Source organism: Phyllopteryx taeniolatus, unplaced genomic scaffold (genome assembly GCF_024500385.1).
Source record: "Phyllopteryx taeniolatus isolate TA_2022b unplaced genomic scaffold, UOR_Ptae_1.2 contig_27, whole genome shotgun sequence".
NCBI lineage: Eukaryota > Metazoa > Chordata > Actinopteri > Syngnathiformes > Syngnathidae > Phyllopteryx > Phyllopteryx taeniolatus.
This window is the reverse complement of record NW_026903195.1, coordinates 688,536-715,335: the sequence shown is the minus strand read 5'-3', so window position 1 is coordinate 715,335 and position 26,800 is coordinate 688,536. Positions and strand designations below refer to the sequence as shown.

Below are 26,800 nucleotides of genomic sequence, written 5' to 3'. Positions count from 1 at the left end.
AGCATATGAATGTCACATTTTATTGAACAAATGTTGATCACTCAGATGTTCCTGTGGATGGAAAAAAAAGCACATTACAACTCAAATTAAGTGATGACGACATCTAAGAAAGTCGGCTTACTTAGCAACAACTCCATCATTCTTTGCCAGCCTGAGGATTGAATCATCAGACTCTCCCTGTTTTGCATTTAGGTGAGAAGACGCACACACTTTAGAAATAAGCAATTAACCCTTCAAAAGCCTTATCAAAACATTATAAATTTCAAAAACAATGGAGATCACTCACCATCCTGCGGATGGCGCCACAGATGGCGTAGGTCTTGAACTGACCATTGAAGCGACCAGTGACCTTGTCCACCTACAGCAGACATTGGGGCATTGCGGAAAAAGCAAACAAACAAAAAAACATAAGACAATGATATGAAAGTCCTTTTAAACCCATATTCAATGGAATACACTTCAGGGGTCACCGACGTAGTGCCCGCGGGCACCTAGTAGCCCCCAAGGACCACCCCGGCCTATTCTAAAGATAGTTTACTAGTGTAGGAACATTGTGATTCTTCTAGGAATGGTGTGGACGTGATCTGCAAACATAAATACTGGAAGAGATTTATGGAACTGTTGCATGTTAATTTTATTTATCTTCTAACGTGAGAAATTAATGTCATCACGAAAACGAAGATATTTATTTACAACATTCATCCATCCATTCATTCATTTTCCGGACTGCTTATCCTCACTAGGATCACGGGTATGCTGGAGCCTATCCCAGCTAACTGCGGGTGAGAGGCGGGGTACAACCTGCACCGGTTGCCAGCCAATCGCAGGGCACATATAGACAAATGATTCACACTCATATTCACACCTATGGACAATTTAGTCTTCAATTAACCTACCATGCGTATTTTTGGATGTGGAAGGAAACTGCAGTACCCGGAGAAAAACCACACAGACACGGGAAGAACATGCAAACTCCACAAAGGAGAGCCCGGACTTGAACCCAGGGTTCTCAGAACTGTGAGGCAGATGTGCTAACCAGTAAAGTTAATTTGAGCAAATGTTATTTTGCAGTCTGTATCAAGCTGATAGCCCTTCGGATTAATCAGTACCCAAAAAGCAGCTCCAAGTTTCAAAAAGGTTGATGACTACAAAAGATAAGAAAATTAATGTTCAAGGTGGTAAACTTTTTTTTTTTTTAACCAACTATTCACTCATTTTGAATTCAACATGTTCCAGAGAAGCTGGGACAGTGGCATGTTTACCACTGCTAGCATTTGGGAACTGAGGACTCTAATTGTTGAAGCTTTGGAGGTGGAATTCTTTCCCATTCTTGTGTGATGTACAACTTCAGTTGCTCAACAGTCCGGGTTCTCCGTTGTATTTTGTGCTGCATAATGTGCCACACATTTTCAATGGGTGGCAAGTCTGGAATGCTGGTAGGCCAGTCTAGTACTCACACTTTAACTAAAAAAGCCAAGCTTTTGTAACATGCAGAATGTGGCTTGGCATTGTCTTGCTGAAAAAGGTAAGGACTTCTCTGAAAAAGGCGTTGCTTGGATGTCAGGTTGCACCAAGTACTCAAGTGCTTCGACTACTTCCAGTATAAAAAAAATTATCGAGGGAATTTTCTCTGCCTCGGGGACCCACTTATTTAACAAATTCAAAGGCCAGTCCTCCCAGTTTTATACTATTGGTATATACAGTCAGGGTTGGCACTGGGTCATGAAACCTCTTAGCCAATGTGGCTTCACAGTATAAAAATCGTGTGTCCAGTTAGCCACATCATCACGTGTGTTCATGTGGCTAAACCTTGAGCCACACGTAGCCAGTCCTTGTCACTGGGAAGCTGAAACGCTTTTAACAATGAGTCCAGGGATCTCTCGTTTGATTTTTTTGTTTTGGCCTCCAACTTAAATCCTTTTTAAGAACTCTCATTGGGAAAAGAATTGACAAAAATCATTGTCTGTTTCACTTCATTTTTCACTATTACCAACTTCTAAGGCTAATGCCAAATGCATCCTGCAGGAAAATATTAAGTACAATATTTTTCTGTTTTTATTGGCCATTTCTGAATTTGAATTTAGTTCATTCTGTTGTGACATAATCCCTGACATCGCTCTGTCGCTTAATACATTTTACATTGACATCAGTAAACTAATTAGATAATTGGAGGCATGTTTCCTAATTAATACAAAATGTACAAACAGATCAGCTCTTGTCGCCGATGTTACATGTGCTTCGCGGTTCCGCTGGGACCACAACCAGGGCCACGACCCGCAGCACCTCAATGTGAAAATACAAAAGACCAGTGTAACAAATACAACACTAGCTGATCTGATGAGCAAAGACGTTGCTTCAATGTAGCAAATGGCAATAGAGGATGTACGCTCCGAGGTGGGTAGAGTAGCCACACATTGTACTCAGTTGTACTGTTACCTGACAATAATGTGACTCAAGTAAAAGTAAAGAGTAGTCCTCCAAAACCTTACTTGAGTAAGAGTAAAATGTACACTGAAATAATTTCTCAATTACTGAGTAAATAGTGAGTAACTTCAGATTTTTTTTAAACCACAGCATGAACATCAATTAAAAAAGAAATTACAAAAAATGTGAATGTACAAATTCTGATGATGCTGTGTGTCAGAACAGCTGCAATTTACTGAAAGGTGTTTTCTAAAGTTACAAGTGAGCTGAAATATCCACGTTTGGGCAGAAAGTGCCAGCCAAATACTACAATACATGAAAGCTGTTGTTTTTGTTCGTCTAAATGTAAACACGAGTACCGCGCCGTTGCCTTAATGGTAACGACAACCTTCCCAACATAGTCGCAACGTAAGCACGTCGATCAGCCAGGCTGGCTCATCTAGTGTTAATAACTATGCCCGGGAAGCCCAAAAGAAGACATTGTGTGAGGTCATGTGACTTGTGTCCTTTGATTGGTGAACTAGATTTAAACGTCACTAGTACTTAAACTGGATTGGTGCAAACAGCGCCCAATGCGGAAGTCGAAGTCGTAGTCTGCATCAAAACTAATCGGAAGAAGCTTGATTATGCATCAAGACAATGACCCAAAACACAGTGCCAACACAAAGAACTTCATCAGGGGGAAAAAGTGGAAGATCTCACTAGGCCAAATCAATCACCGGATCTTAACCCAACAGAGCATGCATTTTACCTCCTGAAGAGGATGAAGGGAGAAACCCCCAGAAACAAACAAGAACTGAAAGAAGCTGCAGTAAAGGCCTGGAAAAGCATTTCAAATGAAGAATCCAAAAGTCTGGTAAAGTCAATGGGTTGCAGGCTTAATGCAGTTATTGCAAGTAAGGGTTATGCCACAAAATATTAAATGCTATTCACTTTAAGTTAATTTAATAACGGCTGTTCCAATACTTGTGCTTACTTGAAAAGCGGGTGACTTCAAACAGAAAGTGCTCTGTTGTTTAACACATCTAGATGTAAATACCATGAAATAAAAGGTGTAATTCTGAATTTTTGTATCATATTCATCTTTTGATCTGATACCCAAATGTCTTCAGGATACAACAAAGGAATTGACCTTGCCGTTCCAATACGCTCACTGTAAGAAAACAGCTTAGTGTACGCGAGCGCCCGCATTTCAAAAACATACGCGCACACGGCCAATCAGACAGACTCCCCGCCCTTCACTATCTCTGATTGTTTGAGAGACCACGATGGGTTTCATGCGTGAGCTTCAAGTTGGGGAAATGTTTTTTTCTTCCTCAAATGACTTGGCACCTGTACACTTTTTTTTTTTTTAACCGCACCATTCAGAAATTAGGATGCATGTGACCAAATAGTACTGTCTCAAAAAAAAAACAAATTTCCAGCAACATGAGAAAGTACGAAGCCATAGCTCTTCATCCTAAAACGCAGATTGATCGTACTTTTTCCATCCCTCCTCATTTTTGTGTCTCAAATGCGGGACACACAATCAAACGAAATCCCTGCATTAGTAGTGAAGAGAGAATGTAATTATATACTATAGGCGAATTTCCGCCAGAGACGGCAACACGGGACAACTGGAAAAAGTAGTCCCATGGCAAGCAGTTGGAGGCGGCTTGATGAAGAATCGAGGCTTAAGTTTTATTAACTTAAAAAAAGAAAAAGTCCCCTCCAAAAGTATTGGAATGGCAGAGTCAATTCCTTTGTTTTAGTTGTATGATGATCAAAGCAACAGGTTTTGATCCAAGATCGTACTACTATTCAAAAGTCTGGGGCCTTTATTCAAAAACTGCTTTGTCAACATGTTCAACGGCTACATCACTTACGATAATGAGTAATGCTATAATGTATATAATATGAGCATGCGTGCACCATATACAGTATGTTGCTACTTGACACTTAACCGACTGGAAACGTGATTGGCAGTATATGGCCTGTTAAGGCAATAATAACCGTTTATACCTCTGTGTCAAATGTTCAATATGTTCAAGTGCAATTTTTGTGAATAGAGCCTGAGTCCGTTTTATTCTCAATTTTTTATCCAATTTTATTTAGTGTTCCACATTACAATGTCAATGTTCATTATTCAAAGAATTATAATTAATAGTAATTTGCTCTTAAAAAGACACGCTTGCATTATTCGGCTCTATCATATGAGTGGCATAAAAAAAACAACGATACTATAGTTTGTCGTGATGGTTTTTGGTAAAATATATCATCCTACAATATTTGCTACAGTGACAGGCCTAAACACAATATAATGAGAGAGAGCAAAAGCAATGGATAAATATTGTACCAACAGTATGAAAATAAAACAACAACCGTAATAGAAATCTGCAAAATAGTGGGACCGCGAAGCAAGAACCATGGTATAGCGGAGAATTACTGTGTCTGTATTCCATAATGAGTTTACAAGACAGTGGTGAGGCCAGCCATAATGTACGGATGAGAAACAGTGGCACTGAAGAGACAACAGGAAGCAGAGCTGGAGGTGGGGGAAATGAAGATGTTGAGGTTCGCTCTAGGAGTGACCAGGTTGGATAAAATTAGAAATGAGCATCAGGAGTACAGCCAAGATTCAATGTTTTGGAGACAAAGTTAGAGAGAGCACACTTTGATGGTTTGGACACGTCCAGAGGAGTGTGAGTGAGTATATTGGTAGAAGGATGATGAGGATGGAGCTGCCAGGCAAGAGAGCCAGAGGAAGACCAAAGAGAAGGTTGATGGATGTCGTGAGGGAAGACATGAGGGCAGTTGTTGTAAGAGAGGAGAATGCAGGAGATAGGCTTACATGGAAAAGGATGACACGCTGTGGCGACCCCTAACGGGACAAGCCGAAAGGAAAGAAATTTCTCACTTCAGTCAGGAGAGTCTCCTTAAGCTCTTAAAGTAGCTGCCATTAACCCTCTCCCAAAAAGAACGCTGGACGCTTCCATGTTAGCAAGCTATAGACCCATCTCAAATCTCCCTTTCATAGCCAAGATTGTTGAGAAAGTTATTTGTAATCAACTTTCTTGAACTTAAATTGACTTTTTGACAAATTTCAATCAGGTTTCCAAACTCATCACATTGCAGAATCTGCTCTTATCTAAGTGCTATATGATATAAGGTTGAATACTGAATCAGGAAATGTGTCAATTCTGGTCTTGTTGTCTCTCAGTGCGGCTTTTGATACGGTAGATCATAATATACTGCTGAACAGGTTGGAAATGTGGGTAGGACTAAATGGAACAGTCCTTAAATGGTTCAGGTCCTACTGGAGGAAAGGAGTTATTTTGTAACCATTGGAAGTGTTCAATCTCATCGAATGGCAATGACGTATGGGGTCCCTTCAAGGGTCAGTTCTTGGACCACTCCTGCTCAGCCTGTATATGCTACCCTAAGGTCAAATACTTCAATTTTGATATCATAGCTATGCAGATGACACACAGATATCTAGTCGCGTCTCCAGATGACTTCGGTTCAATTAAGGTATTGTGTCAGTCTAATAAAATAATAAGCCAAAATTTTCAATTCAACTGAGATAATCGCTTTAGTTAATAAAGAGGATTGCTGTTAGTAAATACAAGGATTCACTCTCTTTAAAAAACAAAGACCAAGTCCAAAACATTGGTGGACTGATAGATTCCGACCTGACTTTCAACAGTCATATCAAATCAATTCCTAAAACTGCCTTACCATCTGAAGAAGACTTGACTATTGTAATGGTCTTCTGACTGGACTCCCCCCAAAAGAGCATTCAATAGCTGCAGCTCAGGTTCTGACCAGAACAAAGAGGTCAAAGCATATTACTCCAATTCTAAAGTATCTACACTGACTCTTTGTCAGCTTTAGAATAGATTTTAAAGTTGTGCTACTGGTCTATAAATCACGAAATGGTTTAGGTCCTCAATACATGAAAGAAATGCTAATGGTATATAAACTCAGGTCAAATAGTGGAGCACATAGTCCAAAGCAAACAAAATGAAGCACCATTGAGCTATTGTGGTGCACACAAATGGAATAAGTTGCCAACAGAAGTGAAGCAAGCCCCAACTGTGAATGTTTTTAAGTCCAGGTTAAAAACTTGCGTACGGGAGTATAAAGAGGTCTTTAGTCTGGCATTATGACAAAATAGTTGTCAGTACAAATAACTATCTGTTCTGAAAAATCCTCCATAAATGTTCCACTGTATCTTGGGGGTCTATAAATTATTAAAACAATACCTTTGGGTCACCTTTAACTAAAAAACAGATATTCAAAAGAGCTAAACTCACCAAGTATAATTTCTTCAGACTGAAATAGACTTAAAAATAACAACATCACTGCCTGCCTTTTTTCCTATTCGACACTTGTTCATAAAATAAAAATTTGCTGGTGTTGACTCATTTAAAATGGTATTACAGCTACTTTCTGTTAACCAAGTTTCATTTAGTCGCAAAAAGTCTAGCTCATAGGTTGTAATGTCATTAATCAACATTGTTTTATTACCCAGTGACCTGACATTGAAAAGTCTCTGGGAGATAACTGGAGATAACAGTTATATAGATTCACATTTTATCCTCACTAAGTTTGTCGTTCTTCTTTTTTGTGCCATATTTCTTTGACCAACTTTCTGTCCCTTGCAATTACAGGTCCACTACTATTTATTTCCATGTGTGTTGGTGGCAGTGTGTGCGCGCGTGTGTGTTTTTGGGGTGCAGGGGGAAGGCAGAGTGATGTAATCAGTTGTCATATAAAAAAAAATACATTACCTCAGCGATGTTGATCTGGACAGAAGCATGGTCCTTGGCTCCAATGATTCTGTTGCTAGCAGAGCTTCAACAAACACAGCAAATCAAACAAAAACAAATAAAACAATTTCTCATCCCCAGTTATGTTATTTTCCAGCCTGTCTGCTCCAATCCGATTGAGCCAAGAAAGCGCAAAACTCGAATTAAGCGGTCTCGCATCGCAGTTAAAATTCACATTTTGTGCCTCAAATAACATTGAAAAGCAAAACTGCAAATCACAGTTTTACTGCAGAGACTGTCTTAAAGACCTAATAAGATGACGTAATAACGCCGGGGGTGTATGTGACAAGGCCCTTACGTCACCGATGCATGGGAAGTAGAATACGGAAGTGAACTTATTTGGTTGAAGGCGCGGGAGCTGTGATGCAGAGTTGAGAACATGAATTAGTTTATTTTTGGATCAGTGAACTGAACTTTGAACTAATTTGTGCAGAAAATGAACATTCCCAACACTGTGTGTGGCTTTATTATGAGCTTGAGAAGTACACCACGCAACCGTAACGTCACTTACAGATGCTTTTGCTCAGTGTAGTCACTGTGTGACATATGGCCAGTATACTACCATCTGATGATCTGTAAGTAGCAAAACTTTGAGTCAAGTATGAAAAATGTGGCAAATATAGCCAGAGAGCAATAAGCGTAAAATGGGTCATGTATCCAAAAAAAGCAGGGTTTTGGCAAATTCAGATGAAGGAATTTTTATTTCAAGGTTTCTTTGGTAAATTCTAATGCTTCAAATAACACAGGGAGCAGTCCAGAGTGTTGTATACTTCTCTATGACAACTATGAAAGAGGATGGGGGAAACTATGTAAATCTGTTGCATTTCCTATTTTGCTCTTCAGAATCAAACTACTGTATGCAGGTACCCAGAAGTACGTAAGTACGTGAGGTACATTCACGTACACAGCGTAAATGGGAGTATATGTTCCTTGATTCTTTAATACAATGCATAATTGTAAAAATGGATTACAAGCAAAATTATTTGTATCAGAATGTTTATAGTTAAAACACTAAAATCACACTGTGATATGGAATTGTTTCTAGTTAAGTATATAAAAAATAATTTTAATAAAGTCAGCAAGAACTGCTGAGAATGCAAAGTTAATGTCATTTCACCATCATTCCCGTCATACTGTCTTGCGTATTTGTCACATTAAGGACGACAGTCCTGTTGTTTAAAATCCATCCATCCATTTTCTACCACTTATCCGAGGTCGGGTCGCGGGGGGATAGCTTGAGCAGGGACACCCATACTTCCGGGGACACCCTGCAGAGGAAACTCATTTCGGCCGCTAGTATCCGGAATCGTGTTCTTTCAGTCACGACCCACAGCTCGTGACCATAGGTGAGGGTAGGAACGTAGATCAACCGGTAAATAGAGAGCTTCGCCTTCCGGTTTAGCTCCTTCTTTACCACAACGGACCAATACAAAGTCAGCATCACTGCAGACGCTGCACCTATTTGCCTGTTGATCGCCCGTTCCAATCTTCCCTCACTCATGAACAAGACCCCAGGATATTTAAACTCCTCCACTTGGGACTATTGCAATATTAGTCTTTCGAACTGCTCTAAGTGCTAGAGGACTCTGCAGCTTTCTGCACAATTGTCAAAAAAATAAATACAAATAACAAAAATTTAAAGTACCGGCATTACCAAGTAACTAGCAACCCTTTATTGCTCAGTGACTGTTTTTTGTCAATGTCTTTATGTCTCAAAAGTGTTCTCTGTCAATTGACTGTCTGTTGTCGTACTAGAGCGGCTCCAACTACCGGAGACAAATTACTTGTGTTTTTTTTGGACATACTTGGCAAATAAAGATGATTCTGATTCTGACGAAGGACCATTTAGAGGTCCTGATTCTCATCCCAGCCGCTTCACACTCTGCTGCGAACCGCTGCAGTGAGAGTTTGAGATAACAGCCTGATTAAGCCAACAGAACCACATCTGCAAATAGAGATGCAATACTGAGGCCACCAAACTCGATCCCCTCTACGCATCGGGTGCACCTTGAGATTCTCTCCATAAAAGTTATGAACAGAATCGGTGACAAAGGGCAGCCTTGGCGGAGTCCAACCGTCACTGGAAACGAGTCCGACTTACTGCCGGATATGCAGACCAAACTCTGACTCCGGTCGTTCAGGGACCGAACAGCCAGTATCAGGGGCTTCAGTAGCCCATACTCCTGAAGCACCCCCCCCCCCAAAGGACTCCCCGAGTGACACGGTCAAACGCCTTCTCCAATCCCACAAAACACATGTAGACTGGTTAGGCGAACTCCCATACACCCTCGAGGACCCTGCCGAGGATGTAGAGATGGTTCACAGTTCCACGGCCAGGACAAAAACCACACTGCTCCTCCTGTATCTGAGATTCGACTTCACGATGAACCCTCCTCTCCAGCACCCCCGAATAGACCTTCCCAGGGAGGCTTAAAATGGGGGACCACCACCCTAGTCTGCCAATCCAGAGGCACTGTCACCGATGTCCACGCGATGTTGCAGAGGCGTGTCAACCAGGACAGCCCCACAACATCCAGAACCTTTAGGAACTCCAGGCAAATCTCATCCACCCCCGGGGCCTTGCCACCAAGGAGCTTTTTAACCACCTCGGTGACCTCAACCCTAGAGATAGGAGAGGCCGCTTCTGAGAACCCAGACTCTGCTTCCTTATGGGAAGGCGTGTCGGCGGAATTGAGGATGTCTTCGAAGTATTCTCCCCACCAACTCACAACGTTCCGAGTCGAGGTCAGCAGCGCCCCATCCCCACTATACACAGTGTCTATGGTACACTGCTTAACCCTCCTGAGACGCTGGATAGTGGACCAGAATTTGCTCGAAGCCGTCCAGAAGTCTTTTTCCATGGCCTCACCAAACTCCTCCCATAGTTTTTGCTTAAGCTGAATTCCGCTTGGCCAGCCGGTACCCATCAGCTGCCTCAGGATTCCCACTGGCCAAAAAGGCCCGATAGGACTCCTTCACCTTGACGGCATCCCTTGGGGATTGCCGCCACGACAGGCTCCGACCACAGCTCCGGTCGGCCGCCTCAGCAATGGAGGCGCGGAACATGGTCCACTCGGACTCCATGTCCCCGACCTCCCCCGGAACATGAGCAAAGTTCTGTCGGAGGTGGGAGTTGAAACTCCTTCTGACAGGGGATTCTGCCAGCAGACCCTCACAATACATTTGGGCCTGCCACATTGGACCAGCATCTTCCTCCACCATCGGAGCCAGCTCACCACTAGGTGGTGATCAGTTGACAGCTCCGCCCCTCTCTTCACCAGAGTGACCAAGACATGCGGCCGCAAGTCCGATGACACGACCACAAAGTCGATCATCAAACTGCGACCTAGAGTGTCCTGGTGCCGAGTGGACATCTGGACACACTTATGCTTGAACATGAGGACAGAAGTCCAATAACAGAACACCGCTCAGGTTCTGATAGGCGGGGGCAGGGGGCGTTCCTCCAAATCACACCCTTCCAGATCTCACTGTCATTGCCCACGTGAGCATTGAAGTCCCCCAGCAGAACAATGGAGTCCCCAGCGGGAGCGCTCTACAGCACCCCCTCCAAGGACTCCAAACAGGGTGGGTACTCTGAACGGCTGTTTGGTGCATAGGCACAAACAACAGTCAGTACCTCATCCACCGGGGTGAACCCCAACGTACAGGCGCCGAGCCGGGGGGGCAATAAGTATACCGAAACTGTGGAAGAGATTCCAACCCCTCTCGAGAGGACTGGTACCAGAGCCCGAGCTGTGTGTGGAGGAGAGTCCCACTATACCTAGTCGGAACTTCTCGACCTCACACACCAGCTCAGGCTCCTTCCCTGCCAGAGGTGACATTCCACATCCCGAGAGCCAGTTTCTGAAGCCGGGGATCGGATCACCAAGGTCCCTGCCTTCGGCCACCACCCAGCTCACACTGCACCCGACCCAAATGGCCCCTCCCACAGGTGGGGAGCCCATGGGAAGGGGGACCGACGTTACCCTTTCGTGGCTGTGCCCGGCCGGGCCCCATGGGTGCAGGCCCGGCCACCAGGCGCTCGTCTTCGAGCCCCACCTCCAGGCCTGGCTCCAGACGGGGGCCCCGGTGACCCACGTCCGGACAAGGGAAACCCCGCTCCACTTATGTTTGATTATAGGAGTCTTTAGCCGTGCTTTGTCTGGTCCCTTACCTAGGACCAGTTTGCCATGGGTGACCCTACCAGGGGCGTGAAGCCCCAGACAATTTAGCTCCGAGGATTATTGGGACACACAAACCCCTCCACCATGATAAGGTGACAGCTTCCAGGAGGGGTAGAAAAAGGTGGTTTGGTAAATATGGCATCTTTAAACTGTCCAAACCCTCAAAATTTAAGCTTCTTAGTAAATATGTAATCCTCCATCTTTGTGTTGAATCAAGATAAAACATTTGCAAACAACTGCTTTTACTTTGGAAAGGAATTATCCACATATATGGCTTTTTTCTGACGTTACGGACCAAACCAGTAACAATCATAAATGTATGTGCATTTTCTCCACTGTCAATTTGAAATAATTTGCTGTTTTTGAATAAGGGGATAGAAATTAAAGCATGTTTTTTTGTTTGTTTGTTTAAATCAGATTCACTGATTAACCAACAATATAAAGAGATTAATCCATTATTAAACTATTAGTTACACCCCTAAATTAAACTGAAGAAAATAGAAAAAAAGTAGGGACGCACAATCACTATCGGACCAATAACTATTGGCCAGATTTTGGGGATAAAATTACGTCATTTCGGCCCGACAGCGTGACAAAAATAAATAAATAAAGAAAGAAAAAATTAAATTCGGACCGACAACTAGAGCCATATCATTCAGCAGCTCACTGGTCGTCAGCGGGTCTTTAGCTTAGCAGCTGAAGTCGACAGAGGAGCGAGCAGGAGCGATTTGGCCGCATGCAGAGCACAGTTGTTGCCGTGGGCTGACTGCTAACGTAAACATTAACCCCTGCAGAGTACCGTTCCTATACATCTTCGTCTGCAACGTTCGCTCATTGGACAATAAATTAGATCTATAATTAAAATTACGATCAAAACACACAACAGCCCTCCGCCGTTCAACTGGGCCAACACAAGTTTGGATCCACTAATGACACGCATCTGCCGGCTTGCTCAGCAGCAACACTTCCCCTTTGTCACTGGCACTCTTCATTAAGGTTGGTCATAATTTGAATTTGAGTGATTCCAGTTCCAAACGATTCTTGTTTCCAATAGTTTTAGGGTGCTGGGTCAAAAAAAGTTTGCATGGTTTAAATAAAGGGTGTGCAAATTATGAACATCCATTTTCTTAGCAGCCCGCAGTATAGACTAAAATGAACGTTTGACTCTAGGTTCTTTATAACCAGTGTCAATATCAAACCTATGAACTAAAGTTAAGTTTTAGCCCAATGTTAAGTTGTTTTTTTTTTTGGGTCATGAGCGCTCATGTTGGTTTGAAGACTAAAATAAACCCTAAAAACCAACAGTGCAAAAGTGCAAGTAACCGTTTACCTTGTTAGCAGTCTCAATGTCCATAGACAAATTTTATTGTTTCACTCACCCAGTTGACAGAGTTGACTTCACCGAAACGCCAGGCGATGTAGGTTGCATCTGGTTGCATCAGTTTATTGTTCCCAACCCTAAATTATACATCGCACCCCAATCTCTCTGTACCCGTGTATTGTTGTGACAATAAACAGGCATTCTTTTCTTCTTATTATATTACATATCCCAAACATGATATATGATAAATGATATGATATTAGTATACTACTAGATAAAGGGCTCAAAGTTTACTTTTTAAACAGTTTTTCTTGCCAGTGGCAAACTTTTACTTGCCCTGTTCGCTCGAGTGCACTCAAATGTTTGCTATATGTCACGGTTCAGTCTTATTGGTATTAATCTCACCGTATGCAAATTTATTACGGTATTGTGGAAAAGCTCACAGGATTTTTGAAGGAAGGTTGACTGTGCAGGAGGGACAAAAAGGTGAAAGCAGGAATCCCGAAAACCTTGCTCCACAGTCTACTCTGGACTTTCTTTCACCGACTTTTTCGAATTTTTCTCTCACTCACTTTTTCAAATTTTTCTCTCAGTTAATAACCCGTAGACTGGCTGTGATCTACGGCCCATGGATGCGACGGCACAGGGGGAAGCAAGCCGGAATCAAGGTCAAGCTCCATAAGAGAGGATTCCAAATGACACTCCCATCAATTCACCTCGCAAGTCTACGCAAAAGGTTAACATGGGTCACCCTTTCCATGGGCTCACCACTTGTGGGAGGGGCCATAGGGATCAGGTGCAGTGCGAGCTGGGCGGTGGCCGAAGGCAGGGACCTTAGCGATCCAAACCCTGGCTACAGAAACTGGCTCTAGGGACGTGGAACGTCGTCACCTCTCTGGCAGGGAAGGAGCCCGAGCTGGTGGGTGAGGTTGAGAAGTTCCGACTCGATATAGTGGGGATCGCCTCCACACACGGCTTGGGCTCTGGTACCAGTCCTCTTCAAAAGGGTTGGACTCTTTTCCACTCTGGAGTTGGCCATGGTGAGAGGCACCGAGCAGCTGTGGGTATACTTATTGCCCCCCGGCTGAGCGCCTGTACGTTAGAGTTTTCACCCTGGTGGATGAGAGGGTCGCCTCCCTCTGCCTTCGGGTTGGGGGGGACGGGTCCTGACTGTTTGTGTCTATGCACCAAAAAGCTGTTCAGAGTACCCACCCTTTTTGGAGTCCTTGGAGGGGGTGCTGGAGAGCGCTCCCGCTGGGGACTCCATCGTTCTGCTGGGGGACTTCAATGCTCACGTGGGCAATGACAGTGAGACCTGGAAGGGCGTGATTGGGGGGAACGCCCCACCACCGATCAGAACCTGAGTGGTGTTTTTTTATTGGACTTCTGTGCTCACCCACGTCTCGGGGGAGGCGGGGGACATTGAGTTCGAGTGGACCATGTTCATGCCTATATTGCCGAGGCGGCCGACCGGAGCTGTGGCCGTAAGGTAGTCGTGCCTGTCGTGGCGGCAATCCCCAAACCAGTTGGTGGACACCAGTGGTGAGGGATGCCGTCAAGCTGAAGGAGTTCTATTGGGCCTTTTTGGCCCATGGGACTGCTGAGGCAGCTGATGGGTACTGGCTGGCCAGGCGAAATGCAGGTTTGGTGGTCGCTGAGGCAAAAACTCAGGCATGGGAGGAGTTTGGTGAGGCCATGGAGAACGACTTCCGGACTGCTTCGAGGAAATTCTGGTCCACCATCCGGTGTCTCAGGAGGGGGAAGCAGTGCACCATCAACACTATGTATAGTGGAGATGGGGCGCTGCTGACCTCAATTCGCGACGTTGTGAGTCGGTGGGGAGAGTACCTTATTCATCCATCCATCCATTTTCCGAGTGTACAACAGGCACTGGGGAGCATTTTTAAGCGATAAATACTGCAAATGTGTGTAAAACTCCAACCAAAGCTTTGGGATTCAAACCACTGCCTGTAACTAGTATAAAGGGGAGAGTTTTACTCTTAAATGCAAGAGAATTCACTTGGAAAGCACCCTTTGTGAAGTTATGAGTCAAAATAAAAAAAAGTGTACAGCAGGCGCTGGGAAGCATTTTTAAGCGATAAAAACTGCAAATGTGTGTAAAACTCCAACCAAAGCTTTGGGATTCAAACCACTGCTTGTAACTCGTATAAAGGGGAGAGTTTTACTCTAAAAAGCAAGAGACTTTACTGGGAAAGCATCCTTTGTGAAGTTATCCATCTGAGCCGCTTCTCCTCACTAGGGTCACGGGCGTGCTGGAGCCTATCCCAGCTATCATCGGGCAGGAAGCGGGGTACACCCTGAACTGGTTGCCAGCCAATTGCAGGCCCATACAAACAAACAACCAGTCGCACTCGCATTCACACCAACGGGCAATCTAGTCTCCAATTCATGCATGTTTTTGGGATGTGGGAGGAAACCGGAGTGCCCGGAGAAAACCCATGCAGGCACCGGGAGAACATGCAAACGCCACACAGGCGGGGCCGGGGATTGAACCCCGGTCCTCAGAACTGTGAGGCTGACGCTCTAACCAGTCGGCCACCGTGCCCCCTACCTTATTCATGGTTCCACTTAATTACTTTACAATGGGCAATGACGTAGCCTGTCCATATCTGCAACTCTCTGAACTAATGGTTGTATTGTTTCACCTGAACTGATTTAACAATGCCCCACCCTTCCTTCCTCCCTTTGCTCATGCGTGGAACCAGTATCATATACCTTTCAAGGGCAGCCGTGGCCCAATGGTTAAGAAATGAGAAAACACACAGTTGTGTTCATATGTTTTATTACCCAGGTAGGATTTGTCAGATGTGTACAATTCTTAAGAAAACAAAGAACCAGGAGAAACATTTTATTTTAAATGGTATTCAAATTAAAATTACCCTCCTTGAGCCGTCACCTTATCGTGGTGGAGGGGTGTGTCCCAATGATCCTAGGAGCAAAATTGCCTGGGGCTTCACTCCCCTGGTAGGGTCACCCATGGCAAACTGGTCCTAGGTAAGGGACCAGACAAAGCACGGCTAAAGACCCCCCCATGACGAAAAAAAAAAATTGACTCAGGTTTCCCTTGCCCGGGCCACCGGGGCCCCCCTCTGGAGCCAGGCCTGGAGGTGGGGCTCGAAGGAGAGCGCCTTCTCCAGCTCAGCGTCTCACCTGCCATCTGCCAGTGGATTTACAGCTTCCTGACGGGCAGGACACAGCAGGTGGGGCTGGGGGAGGCCACCTCATCCACACGCAGCATCAGCACTGGGGCGCCCCAAGGTTGTGTCCTATCTCCGCTGCTCTTCTCTCTCTACACAAACAACTGCACCTCAACACCCCCTACACCCACCTTTGAGGACTTGCACGCTGCTGGAACTAAGACAAGAGCGTGCAAAATCCTCAGACCCTCCACATCCCGGTCACCGGCTCTTCCAGCTCCTTCCCTCAGGTAGGCGCTACCGATCAATGCAAACTAGCAGACATTCCAACACATTTGTCGTCACATTTCTGTCGGGCCAATTATATATTACTCGTGCACTCACTATAGTAGTCTCACCACGCTGCACTATTTGCATATCTGTTGTTGACCAATACTGTCCACTCATGCCAGAGTAGCATCTGCTCGATTTGCACACTGACTGAGGAGTATCTGCAACATTTGCACAATCAACATTGTCCCAGATTATCGTACTACTCGCTTGAAATCTCGCCGCCCTTTGCACAATGGTCAATGCACCAGACTATTGCAATATTAGTCATTCGAACTGCTGTAAGTGCTAGAGGACTCTACATCTTTTTGCACAATTGTAAAAAAAATAAATGTACCGGCATTACCAGATAACTAGTAAACCTTTATTGCGCAGTGAGGTTTGTTTTTTTTGGTCAGTCTCTTTATGTCTCAAAAGTCTTCTCTGTCAACTGTCTGTTGTCGTACTAGACCAGCTCCAATTATCGGAGGCAAATTCCTTGTTTTTTGGACATATTTGGCAAACAAAGATGATTCTGATAAACTAAAAGCCCTCAAGCTGCTGGACTGTGATTTGCGACATTTAGCTGTCCATCAAACGATGCTGCAAAGGAGTTCATTGAAGTCAACTCCTGCATGAATATTGATGTGCTGCTGTGGTTATGGTTTATAAACACATTTTCCTGTGTGTGTGTGTGTGTGTGTGTATGCACGTGTGTGGATCACAACTGCGAGCGCTGGTGTTTGAAAGGCATAAGGTTAGAAGTTTAGGGGCAGGGTTCAAATTATTTTACCATAGTGTAGATGGGATGAGAAATTGAGTTGGGGTTATTTCAAAAGGAAGAGGTAGCTAAAAATGTCTTGGAGGTGAAAAGTGCTCAGCTTGTTCAACAGAATTCTAGCATGTGAGAAGATGCCTGAGGAATGGAGGAAAACTGTGCTGCTGCCCATTTTTAAGAATAAGGGTGAGGTGCAGAGCTTTGGGAACTATAGAGGAATAAAGTTGATGACCCACACAATGAAGTTATGGGAAAGAGTGGTGGAGGCCAGACTTGGGACAGAAGTGAGTATTTGCGAGCAACAGTATGATTTCATGCCCAAAAAGAGTACCGTACCATACACAGCTTGTAAGTTTTTGATCATCTTCTGTTGCCGCGAGTTCAATAAATTAACTCAAAGTGCATTAGCGACTACCTTCCTCCTTGACCACTTCCGAGGGCATTACAATCCTATTGGTATATACGGTACCCACCCGTTAAAACTCATTCACTGCCAGCCTTCCCAGTTAACGTGGGTATTTGACTTCTAAAGCCGTCAATGGCAGTGAATGTGTTAATCGACCAAAAAAAAAAAAAAAAAAAAAAAAAAAAAACAAAAAAAAAAAAAAAGTTTGGAGAATTGTCAAGCTGAGACAGTCAGAACCCTGAATACCTTGCATCACGTTATAGTAGTTGTACTATATTATGGCCAGTATCCCACCAGCAGATCTGCAAGCGCTACAGTTTGAGTCAAGTACTGTAGGGGATGGGGGGGGGAAAAATAAAAGGTTGCGAGTGGCAAAGTTTGTGAAAAGATTTAAGGTAATACTTGTTTCCTACCGAGGTGTCTTCAATTTCATCATCCTGGTCCAAGCTAATAAATGCACAGCCTATGAACCTACTGTATTTCTTCTTAATTATGTCACATCCTAAAACGCTAGATGCTCAAACGAAGTTGCACAACAAGCTCCTTATGCCTTTTTTAAATGCCTTATGGGTTTTTTATACTTACTATAAATGCTATGAACCCTAAGAAAAAAAATTGTAAGTTTAAATAGAAATGTATGTTTTCTTGCCTCACTGAAAATATTTCGACAAGTAACGTTTGCTGCTCAATGTGAATTCAAGAAATAAAAAAGCTGATTTACGAAAGAAAAACAACTGTCGTAAATTTTTAAGTGAAAGGGCTTATTTTTGTGTGTATTCATAATTGGTCTTTAACCAAGCAAATATATAATTCATCCGAATACTTGATTATGCGATATTTTTTAGTTGGATACTCTAATACTAAAATATTCGATAGCTGTTAGCCTTAAGGCCTCTTTATACTACCACGCTCACGTGGCCACCAGTGCCCGGATTGCATCAAATGACCGACGTATAGGGCTGCGCGCCCCCTATTCGGCACTTGATGCACACACAGCAAAAATTGTTACTGTACGTAGAATGCCAGAGATCATCTCTTGTGAGTTGTCCGTTTTAGTCACATGCTATGGTGACCAACTGAGCGTTCCCCTTGGTTCCACATACCACCTACGCCGTTGCCTTCTTGATCGATTTTGCAGCATAAGTAAATGCATCCACTGGTCATCTAGGTCCATTTATTCTAGTAGACACTGTTCCACGGTCGCTATTGTTGTTGCCTTGTTCCGGAATGGAAAGCAAAAAGGGCTACCAGGCCACCCTTTGGTGTCCGAGCTAATACCACCCGTAGTGAAACCCCTGACTTGGAAAAGAAGTGGAGCAAATTTTCAAAACGGCGTGCGTGGGTTGCGCTCCGGTATAAAGGAAAACTGCGCGCGAGATAATCGCAGTGACCTCAGCGCGGTCCCTGCCCGTGCGAGTATAAAGAAACCTTTAGTTAACTTTCCCTTGAAATTCCCAGTTGTGTGCATCTACGGAGCAAACGGAATTCTGCCAAAGGCTTGATGCATCGTGAGCGGCGCTGCAGGTGTTACCACAACAATGAAAATGTATCGAGTTCAGAAGACTCCTGATATAAACTATTTTAAAAACTATTTGATTTGACTAAAAGATTAACAAAGCGGCAGGCCCGGACCACGTGTCCCCATCCTGCCTCAAAGTCTGCGCGGACCAGCTCGCGCCAGTCTTCACTCAGATCTTCAACAGATCACTGGAAATGTGCGAAGTTCCATCCTGTTTCAAACGCTCCACCATCATCCCAGTCCCCAAGAAACCTGCAATCTCGGGTCTGAATGACTACAGGCCTGTCGCTTTGACATCTGTGGTCGTGAAGTCCTTTGAACGTCTTGTGCTCGACCACCTCAAGAGTGTCACAGGTCCCCTGCTGGACCCCCTGCAGTTTGCCTACCAAGCGAACAGATCTGCGGATGATGCAGTCAACATGGGACTGCACTTCATCCTAGAACACCTCGACAATGCAGGGACCTACGCGAGGATCCTGTTCGTGGACTTCAGCTCAGCGTTCAACACCATCATCCCTGAACTCCTTTCATCCAAGCTTCTCCAGCTCAGCGTCTCACCTGCCATCTGCCAGTGTATTTACAGCTTTCTGACGGGCAGGACACAGCAGGTCAGGCTGGGGGAGGCCACCTCATCCACACGCAGCATCAGCACTGGGGCGTCCCAAGGTTGTGTCCTCTCTCCGCTGCTCTTCTCTCTCTACACGAACGACTGCACCTCAGCGAACCCGACTGTCAAACTCCTGAAGTTTGCAGATGACACCACTGTCATCGGCCTCATCAAGGACGGTGACGAGTCTGCATATCGACAGGAAGCGGAGCGGCTGGAGCTGTGGTGCGGCCGACACAACCTGGAGCTGAACACGCTCAAGACTGTAGAGATGATCGTGGAATTCAGGAGGCATCCTTCGCCACAGCTGCCCCTCACGTTGTCCAGCTGCCTTGTGTCAACAGTCGAGACCTTCAAGTTCCTGGGAATTACAATCTCCCAGGACCTGAAGTGGGCGACCAACATCAACTCCGTCCTCAAAAAGGTTCAGCAGAGGATGTACTTCCTGCGGCTTCTGAGAAAGCACGGCCTGCCACCGGAGCTGCTGAGACAGTTCTACACAGCGGTCATCGAATCAGTCCTGTGTTCTTCCATCACAGTCTGGTTTGGTGCTGCTACAAAAAAGGACAAACGCCGACTGCAACGGACAATCAAAACTGCTGAAAGGATTGTCGGTACCCCCCCTACCCACCCTTGAGGACTTGCACGCTGCCAGAACTAAGACAAGGGCGTGCAAAATCCTCTCGGACCCTCCCCACCCCGGTCACCAGCTCTTCCAGCTCCTTCCCTCAGGTAGGCGCTTCCGATCAATGCAAACTAGAACTAGTAGACATTCCAACAGCTTCTTCCCTCTTGCAATCAACTTCTTAAACAGCTAACTTATAATTCCATTACAACAAGCTGGCAATTTTTTGACTTGAGTTCGTTGTCACATTTCTGTGGGGCCAATTATGTATTACTCCTGCACTCACTGTAGTTGTCTCGCCGTGCTGCATTATTTGCATATAGTGGCCACTCATGCCAGAGTAGCATCTGCTCCATTTGCACACTGATTGAGGAGTATCTGTAACATTTGCACAACCATTGTCCCAGATTATCGCACTACTCGTCACTTTAAACCGCATACACTCCTTGAAGTCTCAGTGCCCTTTCCACAATGGTCATTGCACCGGACTATTGCGATATTAGCCATTCGAACTGCTCTAAGTGCTAGAGGACTCTGCATCTTTTTGCACAATTGTTGCTTGTTGTTGTTTTTTGTCAATGTCTTTATGTCTCCAAAGTGTTCTGTAAATTGACTGTCTGTTGTACTAGAGCGGCTCCAACTACCGGAGACAAATTCCTTGTGTGTTTTGGACATACTTGGCAAATAAAGATGATTCTGATTCTGATATCGATATCAATGCAGCCTTATGGGGAGCGCAAGCCAGTGCAAACTGTAGGCCGGTTCCAAGCCCGGATAAATGCAGAGGGTTGCGTCAGGAAGGGCATCCGGCTTAAAACTTTGCCAAACAAATGAGCGTTCATCCAAAGAATTCCATACCAGATCGGTCGTGGCCCGGGTTAACAACCTCCGCCACCGGCGCAAATTCAGCTACTGTGGGTCGAAGAAGAAGAGGTGGAAAGCGGGTTCTTTGGCAGAAAGAGAAGAGGAAAGCACAGAGCAGAGAATTGAATGTGGGGACTTTGAATGTTGGGACTATGACAGGAAAGTCTCAGGAGTTGGTTGACATGATGATTAGGAGAAAGGTTGATATATTGTGTGTCCAAGAGACCAGGTGGAAAGGCAGTAAGGCTAGAAGCTTAGGGGCAGGGTTTAAATTATTTTACCATGGTGTAGATGGGAAGAGAAATGGAGTCGGGGTTATTTTAAAAGAAGAGTTCGTTAAGAATGTCTTGGAGGTGAAAAGAGTATCAGATTGAGTGATGAGGCTGAAACTTGAAATTGAGGGTGTATAATGTGATTAGTGGCTATGCCCCACAGGTAGGATGTGACCTAGAGGTGAAAGAGAAATTCTGGAAGGAGCTAGACGAAGTAGTTCTGAGCATCCCAGACAGAGAGAGAGAGAGAGAGAGAGAGAGAGAGAGTCATGATTGGTGCAGATTGTAATGGACATGTTGGTGAAGGAAGTAGGGGTGATGAAGAAGTGATGGGTAAGTACGGCATCCAGGAAAGAAACTTGGAGGGACAGATGGTGGTAGACTTTGCAAAAAGGATACAAATGGCTGTAGTGAACACTTTTTTCCAGAATAGGCACGAACATAGGGTGACCTACAAGAGTGGAGGTAGAAGCACGCAGGTGGATTACATCTTGTGCAGACGATGTAATCTGAAGGAGGTTATCAACTAAGGTAGTGGTAGGGGAGAGTGTGGTTAGACAGCATAGGATGGTGGTGTGTAAGATGACTCTGGTGGTGGGGAGGAAGATTAGGAAGACAAAAGGCAGAGCAGAGAACCATGTGGTGGAAGCTGAGACAGAACGAGCGTTGTGCGGCTTTTCGGGAAAAGGTGAGACAGGCTCTCTGTGGACAGGAGTAGCTTCCAGAAGACTGGTGGACAGGAGGAGCTTCCAGAAGACTGGACCACTGCAGCCAAGGTGATCAGAGAGGCAGGCAGGAGAGTACTTAGTGTATCTTCTGGCAGTAAAGGAGAGAAGGAGACTTGGTGGTGGAACCTCACAGTACAGGAAATCATACAAGGAAAAAGGTTAGCTAAGAAGAAGTGGGACACAGAGGACCGAGGAGAGGCGAAAGGAATACATTGAGATGCGACACAGGGCAAAGGTAGAGGTGGCAAAGGCCAAACAAGAGGCATATGATGACATGTATGGCAGGTTGGACACTAAAGAAGGAGAAAAGGATCTATACAGCCTGGCCAGACAGACTGATAAAAGATGGGAAGGATGTGCAGCAGGTTAGGGTGATTAAGGATAGAGATGGAAATATGTTCACTGGTGCCAGTAGTTTGCTAGATCTAGAGAAAGCCTATGACAGAGCACCCAGAGAGGAACTGTGGTACTGCATGCGGAAGTCTGGAGTGGCAGAGAAGTATGTTAGAATAATACAGGACATGTACGAGGGCAGCAGAACAGCGGTGAGGTGTGCTGTAGGTGTGACAGACGAATTTAATGTGGAGGTGGGACTGCATCAGGGATCAGCCCTGAGCCCCTTCCTCTTTGCGGTGGTGATGGATAGGCTGACAGATGAGGTTAGACTGGAATCCCTGTGGACCATGATGTTTGCAGATGACATTGTGATCTGCAGTGAAAGCAGGGAGCAGGTGGAGGAACAGAAAGATGGAGGCATGCACTGGAAAGCACAGGAATGAAGATTAGCCAAAGTAAGACAGAATATATGTGCATGAATGAGAGGGGTGGTGGGGGAAGAGTGAGGGTACAGGGATAAGCGATAGCAAAGGTGTAGGACTTTAAATACTTAGGGTCAACCTTCCAGGGCAATGGTGAGTGTGGTCAGGAAGTGAAGAAACGGGTCCAAGCAGGTTGGAACGGGTGGAGGAAGGTGTCAGGTGTGTTATGTGACAGAAGAGTCTCTGCTTGGAAAAGGGCAAAGTTTATAAAACAGTGGTAAGGCCAGCCATAATGTACGGATTAGAGACAGTGGCACCGAAGAGACAACAGGAAGCAGAGCTGGAGGTGGCGGAAATGTTGAGGTTCGCTCTTGGAGTGAACAGGTTGGATAAAATTAGAAATGAGCTCAGAGGGCCAGCCATGGTTCGATGTTTTGGAGACCAAGTTTGAGAGAGCAGAATTTGATGGTTTGGACACATCCAGAGGAGAAATAGTGAGTATATTGGTAGACTGATGATGAGGATGGAGTTGCCAGGCAAGAGAGCTAGAGGAAGACCAAACATAAGGTTGATGGATGTCGTGAGGGAAGACATGAGGGCAGTTTGTGTTCGAGGGGAGGATGCAGGAGATAAGCTTACATGGAAAGGCATGACGCGCTGTGGCGACCCCTCAAGGGACAAGCCGAAATGAAAAGAAGATTCGTTATCGATATCGGCTGGGAGAGGCAGCAAGTTATCGCCATCGGTGACAAAAAAATAAAAAAAAACTGTTATTGTGCACCCCCCCAGCCCCCAAAAAAAGCTGTCAATATTTTGTCACTCAAAACTATTCAGAGGGGCTTTTCGAAAAGTTTGAAAAGCGTTAAAGCTACCATCAAGCCAAGTCCAAATTTTTCGAATTTCCCTATTCTTAAAATTTGGTCAATAACATTACAGCAGGACTGTTACAATAAAAATAATTCTGCATACCGCTCAATTGCACAACATTATCAAAATCGTTAATAAATTAAGGCTTCCATATTTATTAAAAATAAAAAACATGAATAAATGGAGTTACGCGAGTAACGCTTTTCATCACCAAGATGTGAGTATAAAAACAGCTGAAATGGTAAAACAAATGTTGGTTAATGTTCTAATTACAGTGAACGTGATTCTGTGATATGTATTCTGGTTAGTCTTATTCTTTGTATGTATTGTGTGGTATGTCAAATTTGCAAGATATTTATTTTCACTTTACAGGGACTTTATTAGCATTTTTAGTAGCACCAGCAGCAGCCAATGAAAATGTGCCCGCCACTCACATCATGATTTGAAGAGGACAGCCCTCGGTGAAGGCAAAATACTCAAGCCCTACCCCCAAAATAAATAATTTGGTTATTTTTTATTGAAAAGAAAAAAAATCCCAGGTAGGGACCATCCTTGTGTTAGGCCATAGTGATGCTGTTGTCAACATTGTTTGGCAGACTTTAACATATTTGGGGTGAACGCATAGAAGACTGCAAGTCAAAGTATTTAGTTTAGAACTGTAATTGAAATTGATGAATAAACCATTTTATTAATTCATGCTTAATTTCCCTTTATCTTAGAATGAGCCCAACCTATAAGAAAGAACAATTATAATAAAACGTGTATTTAATTGAACTTGGGGTTAATTTCATGCTTGTTTGTTGAAAAACAAAAAGTGATCCTTGGGGGGCGGGGGGGAATTGCAATATTGAGGGGCAGGGCACTGACTTTTGCACTAGCAGCAGTGGTGTGATCAACTAAAAAGATTGGTCGCACCAGTGAGAGACACACTACACTAGTACTACAGCACACGATTTGGTCACACCCTTTTTGAGGAGTTTCAGCATTACCATGACATACCATAGTTTGGCATTGAGTAAAGATTGACAGTGAGTTTAGATTAGGGCTGGACGATTGAGTGATCGAAAGTCGTGATAAATTTCTCGTCTATCTTGATTATCAGCTGTGTGCGTATTTTCCCGATTTAACATGGCTGGAATGTATGTGACAAAAGCAAATCAGAGTCGTTCTTGAAATTAGCAATAATGTTAACAGTGTACTGGAGAATGATCATGTTTATAATCCAAGGTGTCGTCATTATCCCCGAGAGGGCAGTTTGTTTATTTTGTACCTTGAACCTCCCAAAAAAAAAAACAAGACTTAAAACTAGTACAATATTCTTATATTTCTCCACATTTGTTGTACTGTTGTGTTAAAATTGTTATATTTTTCTATATTTATTTTAGTTGCCTGATTTACTTAGTATGCCAATATGATGTTGGGGTTACTGTTTTAAATATTGACTAGAAGTGTTGTTACGAAAAGGCGCCAAAATGTTGAACTAATCTCTTGCTTCAGTTTTTAGTACAAATGCTTTAAAACTGGCTATTTAAAAAGTTTTAAAAGGTATAAAAAAAAAAATAATCGAGATTGGACGATATGAAAAAACGATTTTTTTTTTTTCACCATATAGCCCAGCCCTACTCGACATGCATGATACTTCGTAGGAAAATATGCTACTGTGAACAATAAGTTTGTCCGCAACAAGCCGTAGCAAACAAAACAAGTAAATTGGAGGGGGGGGGGGGGGGAGAAAAAAAATGGCTTTTCGTTAATTTGATCATTTGTTCGTCCCCAAACAGAACATGGACAAATCATTACGAATGCAATTATTGCACTTTAATGATAGTTTGTTTTCCAATACAATCTTCTTTAAAAGAGTCTGGGCTGTTTAACTTTGCACATACAGCATCTTCTTGTCTATGCTATAAACAGGGTTTAGATTGATTAACAGAGATGTATTAGCTTTGCTAGCTTCATAACCAAGGTATTAAAACCTCTGCACATGACTGTGTTTGTAAAAATGAGTGAAATGAAAATGAGATATAAATTAAGCAGGCAATCTTTGCCGTTAGCAGTATACGCATGCGCACACACACGCACAAGAACAAAAAACTCACTTCGGGCCAAATAGAAAATATGTTCTCTGTATGTCATGGGCACTTACAAGTAGGTTTCTCCACCATTACAAAACATGCTCAAATGTGACTGTGTGACAGTGGCCATCCAGCGCGGTCCTGCCCCGAGGTTTGACTAGCGTACACTTATTACATTTTTTTAAAAGTTGTATTTGTGAGCCCTGGCATTGTCCTTTTTGTATTTACATTTTTATTATTCTACGCGTTTGTTGTTTACACACTGTGTACGTATTTTACTAAGCATATTTATATCATTGTATCTTTTACACTGTCAAATAAATAGCACACAAAAACAAAAAGATTACTGTATTTATTGTACAGCGCGAACTAACATCCGTTATTGCTCACCATTTACGAGGGACGTAGAGGTCCACAAATTCACCAGCGTCGTTCTGCATGTTGATTAGCACGCCGTCGACAAAGCTGCAAAGTGCACATTTTATGTCAACCTTTTCACTATACACGACTCGAATACTCATATCTCAGCTAAATCACAATCTATTAAAATGCAAAGACTGCCGAAGTATCCAGACGGATGGTGTAAGACCAAACGTTAGCAACTGTTAGCATAGCAATCACCATGTGGAAACGGCCGCGTGGGGCGTTGTTTGCCATTTTAACAACAGTTTAACTACTAAACTTATTTAAACTAACACACTGTCACGCTGTCCACTCAACTGCGATAAACTCACTTGCAGAAAACACGACTATGTCACTGCTGACGATCATTGAAGGCAGTTTTCAGCAAGAGCTGGAAAAGTACTCACCTTACCCAACAAATGGACGACAGGAAAAGAAGGAACATTGACCCGGAAGTAGAAATACTTTTTTTGTTTTTAATTAGTATATATTTTTTTAAAACCATTGAAGGAAATACAAACAATATTGCTTTTATCACAATGACCTACAAATAGGATCGGGTACATTCCAAAATGAATAAACAAAAATATACAAATAATATAAAAGAAAAATGGGGAGGGCTTGTCACATGGCATATATTCTTCAACTATACAAGAAAGATTATTAGCAATTCTGTTTCATATAGTTGAGGG

The 26,800-nt window shown here is 43.9% G+C and overlaps 1 protein-coding gene across 3 annotated transcripts; it reads right to left on the bottom strand.

Annotated features, from left to right (window-relative positions):
• Positions 1-6: 6 nt before the first annotated feature.
• rps21 (ribosomal protein S21) lies at positions 7-26,581 on the bottom strand. Of its 3 annotated transcripts, none has more exons than XM_061765172.1 (6): positions 26,516-26,581; positions 26,097-26,171; positions 7,197-7,260; positions 287-358; positions 122-177; positions 7-51 (listed from the first exon to the last, which is right to left on the bottom strand). In XM_061765172.1, the coding sequence occupies exons 1-6, from the start codon at positions 26,551-26,553 to the stop codon at positions 42-44; spliced, it is 315 nt and encodes a 104-aa protein (XP_061621156.1). In that variant the 5' UTR covers positions 26,554-26,581; the 3' UTR covers positions 7-41. The 3 variants fall into 3 exon arrangements, with proteins under 3 accessions (XP_061621156.1, XP_061621158.1, XP_061621157.1); XM_061765174.1 differs by having other exon boundaries at positions 26,441-26,526; XM_061765173.1 differs by lacking the exon at positions 7-51 and having other exon boundaries at positions 118-177.
• Between the last annotated feature and the right edge of the window lie 219 nt (positions 26,582-26,800).

What these genes read in the sequence shown, in the direction of transcription:
- rps21 (XM_061765172.1), bottom strand. Translation starts at nt 26,553, where the DNA reads ATGTTCCTTCTTTTCCTGTCGTCCATTTGTTGGGTAAG. An exon ending in TCGTCCATTTGTTGGGTAAG is followed by an intron (nt 26,172 to 26,515) that starts GTGAGTACTTTT and finishes TGCACTTTGCAG; the next exon opens with CTTTGTCGACGGCGTGCTAA. An exon ending in GTGGCGCCATCCGCAGGATG is followed by an intron (nt 178 to 286) that starts GTGAGTGATCTC and finishes AATGCAAAACAG; the next exon opens with GGAGAGTCTGATGATTCAAT.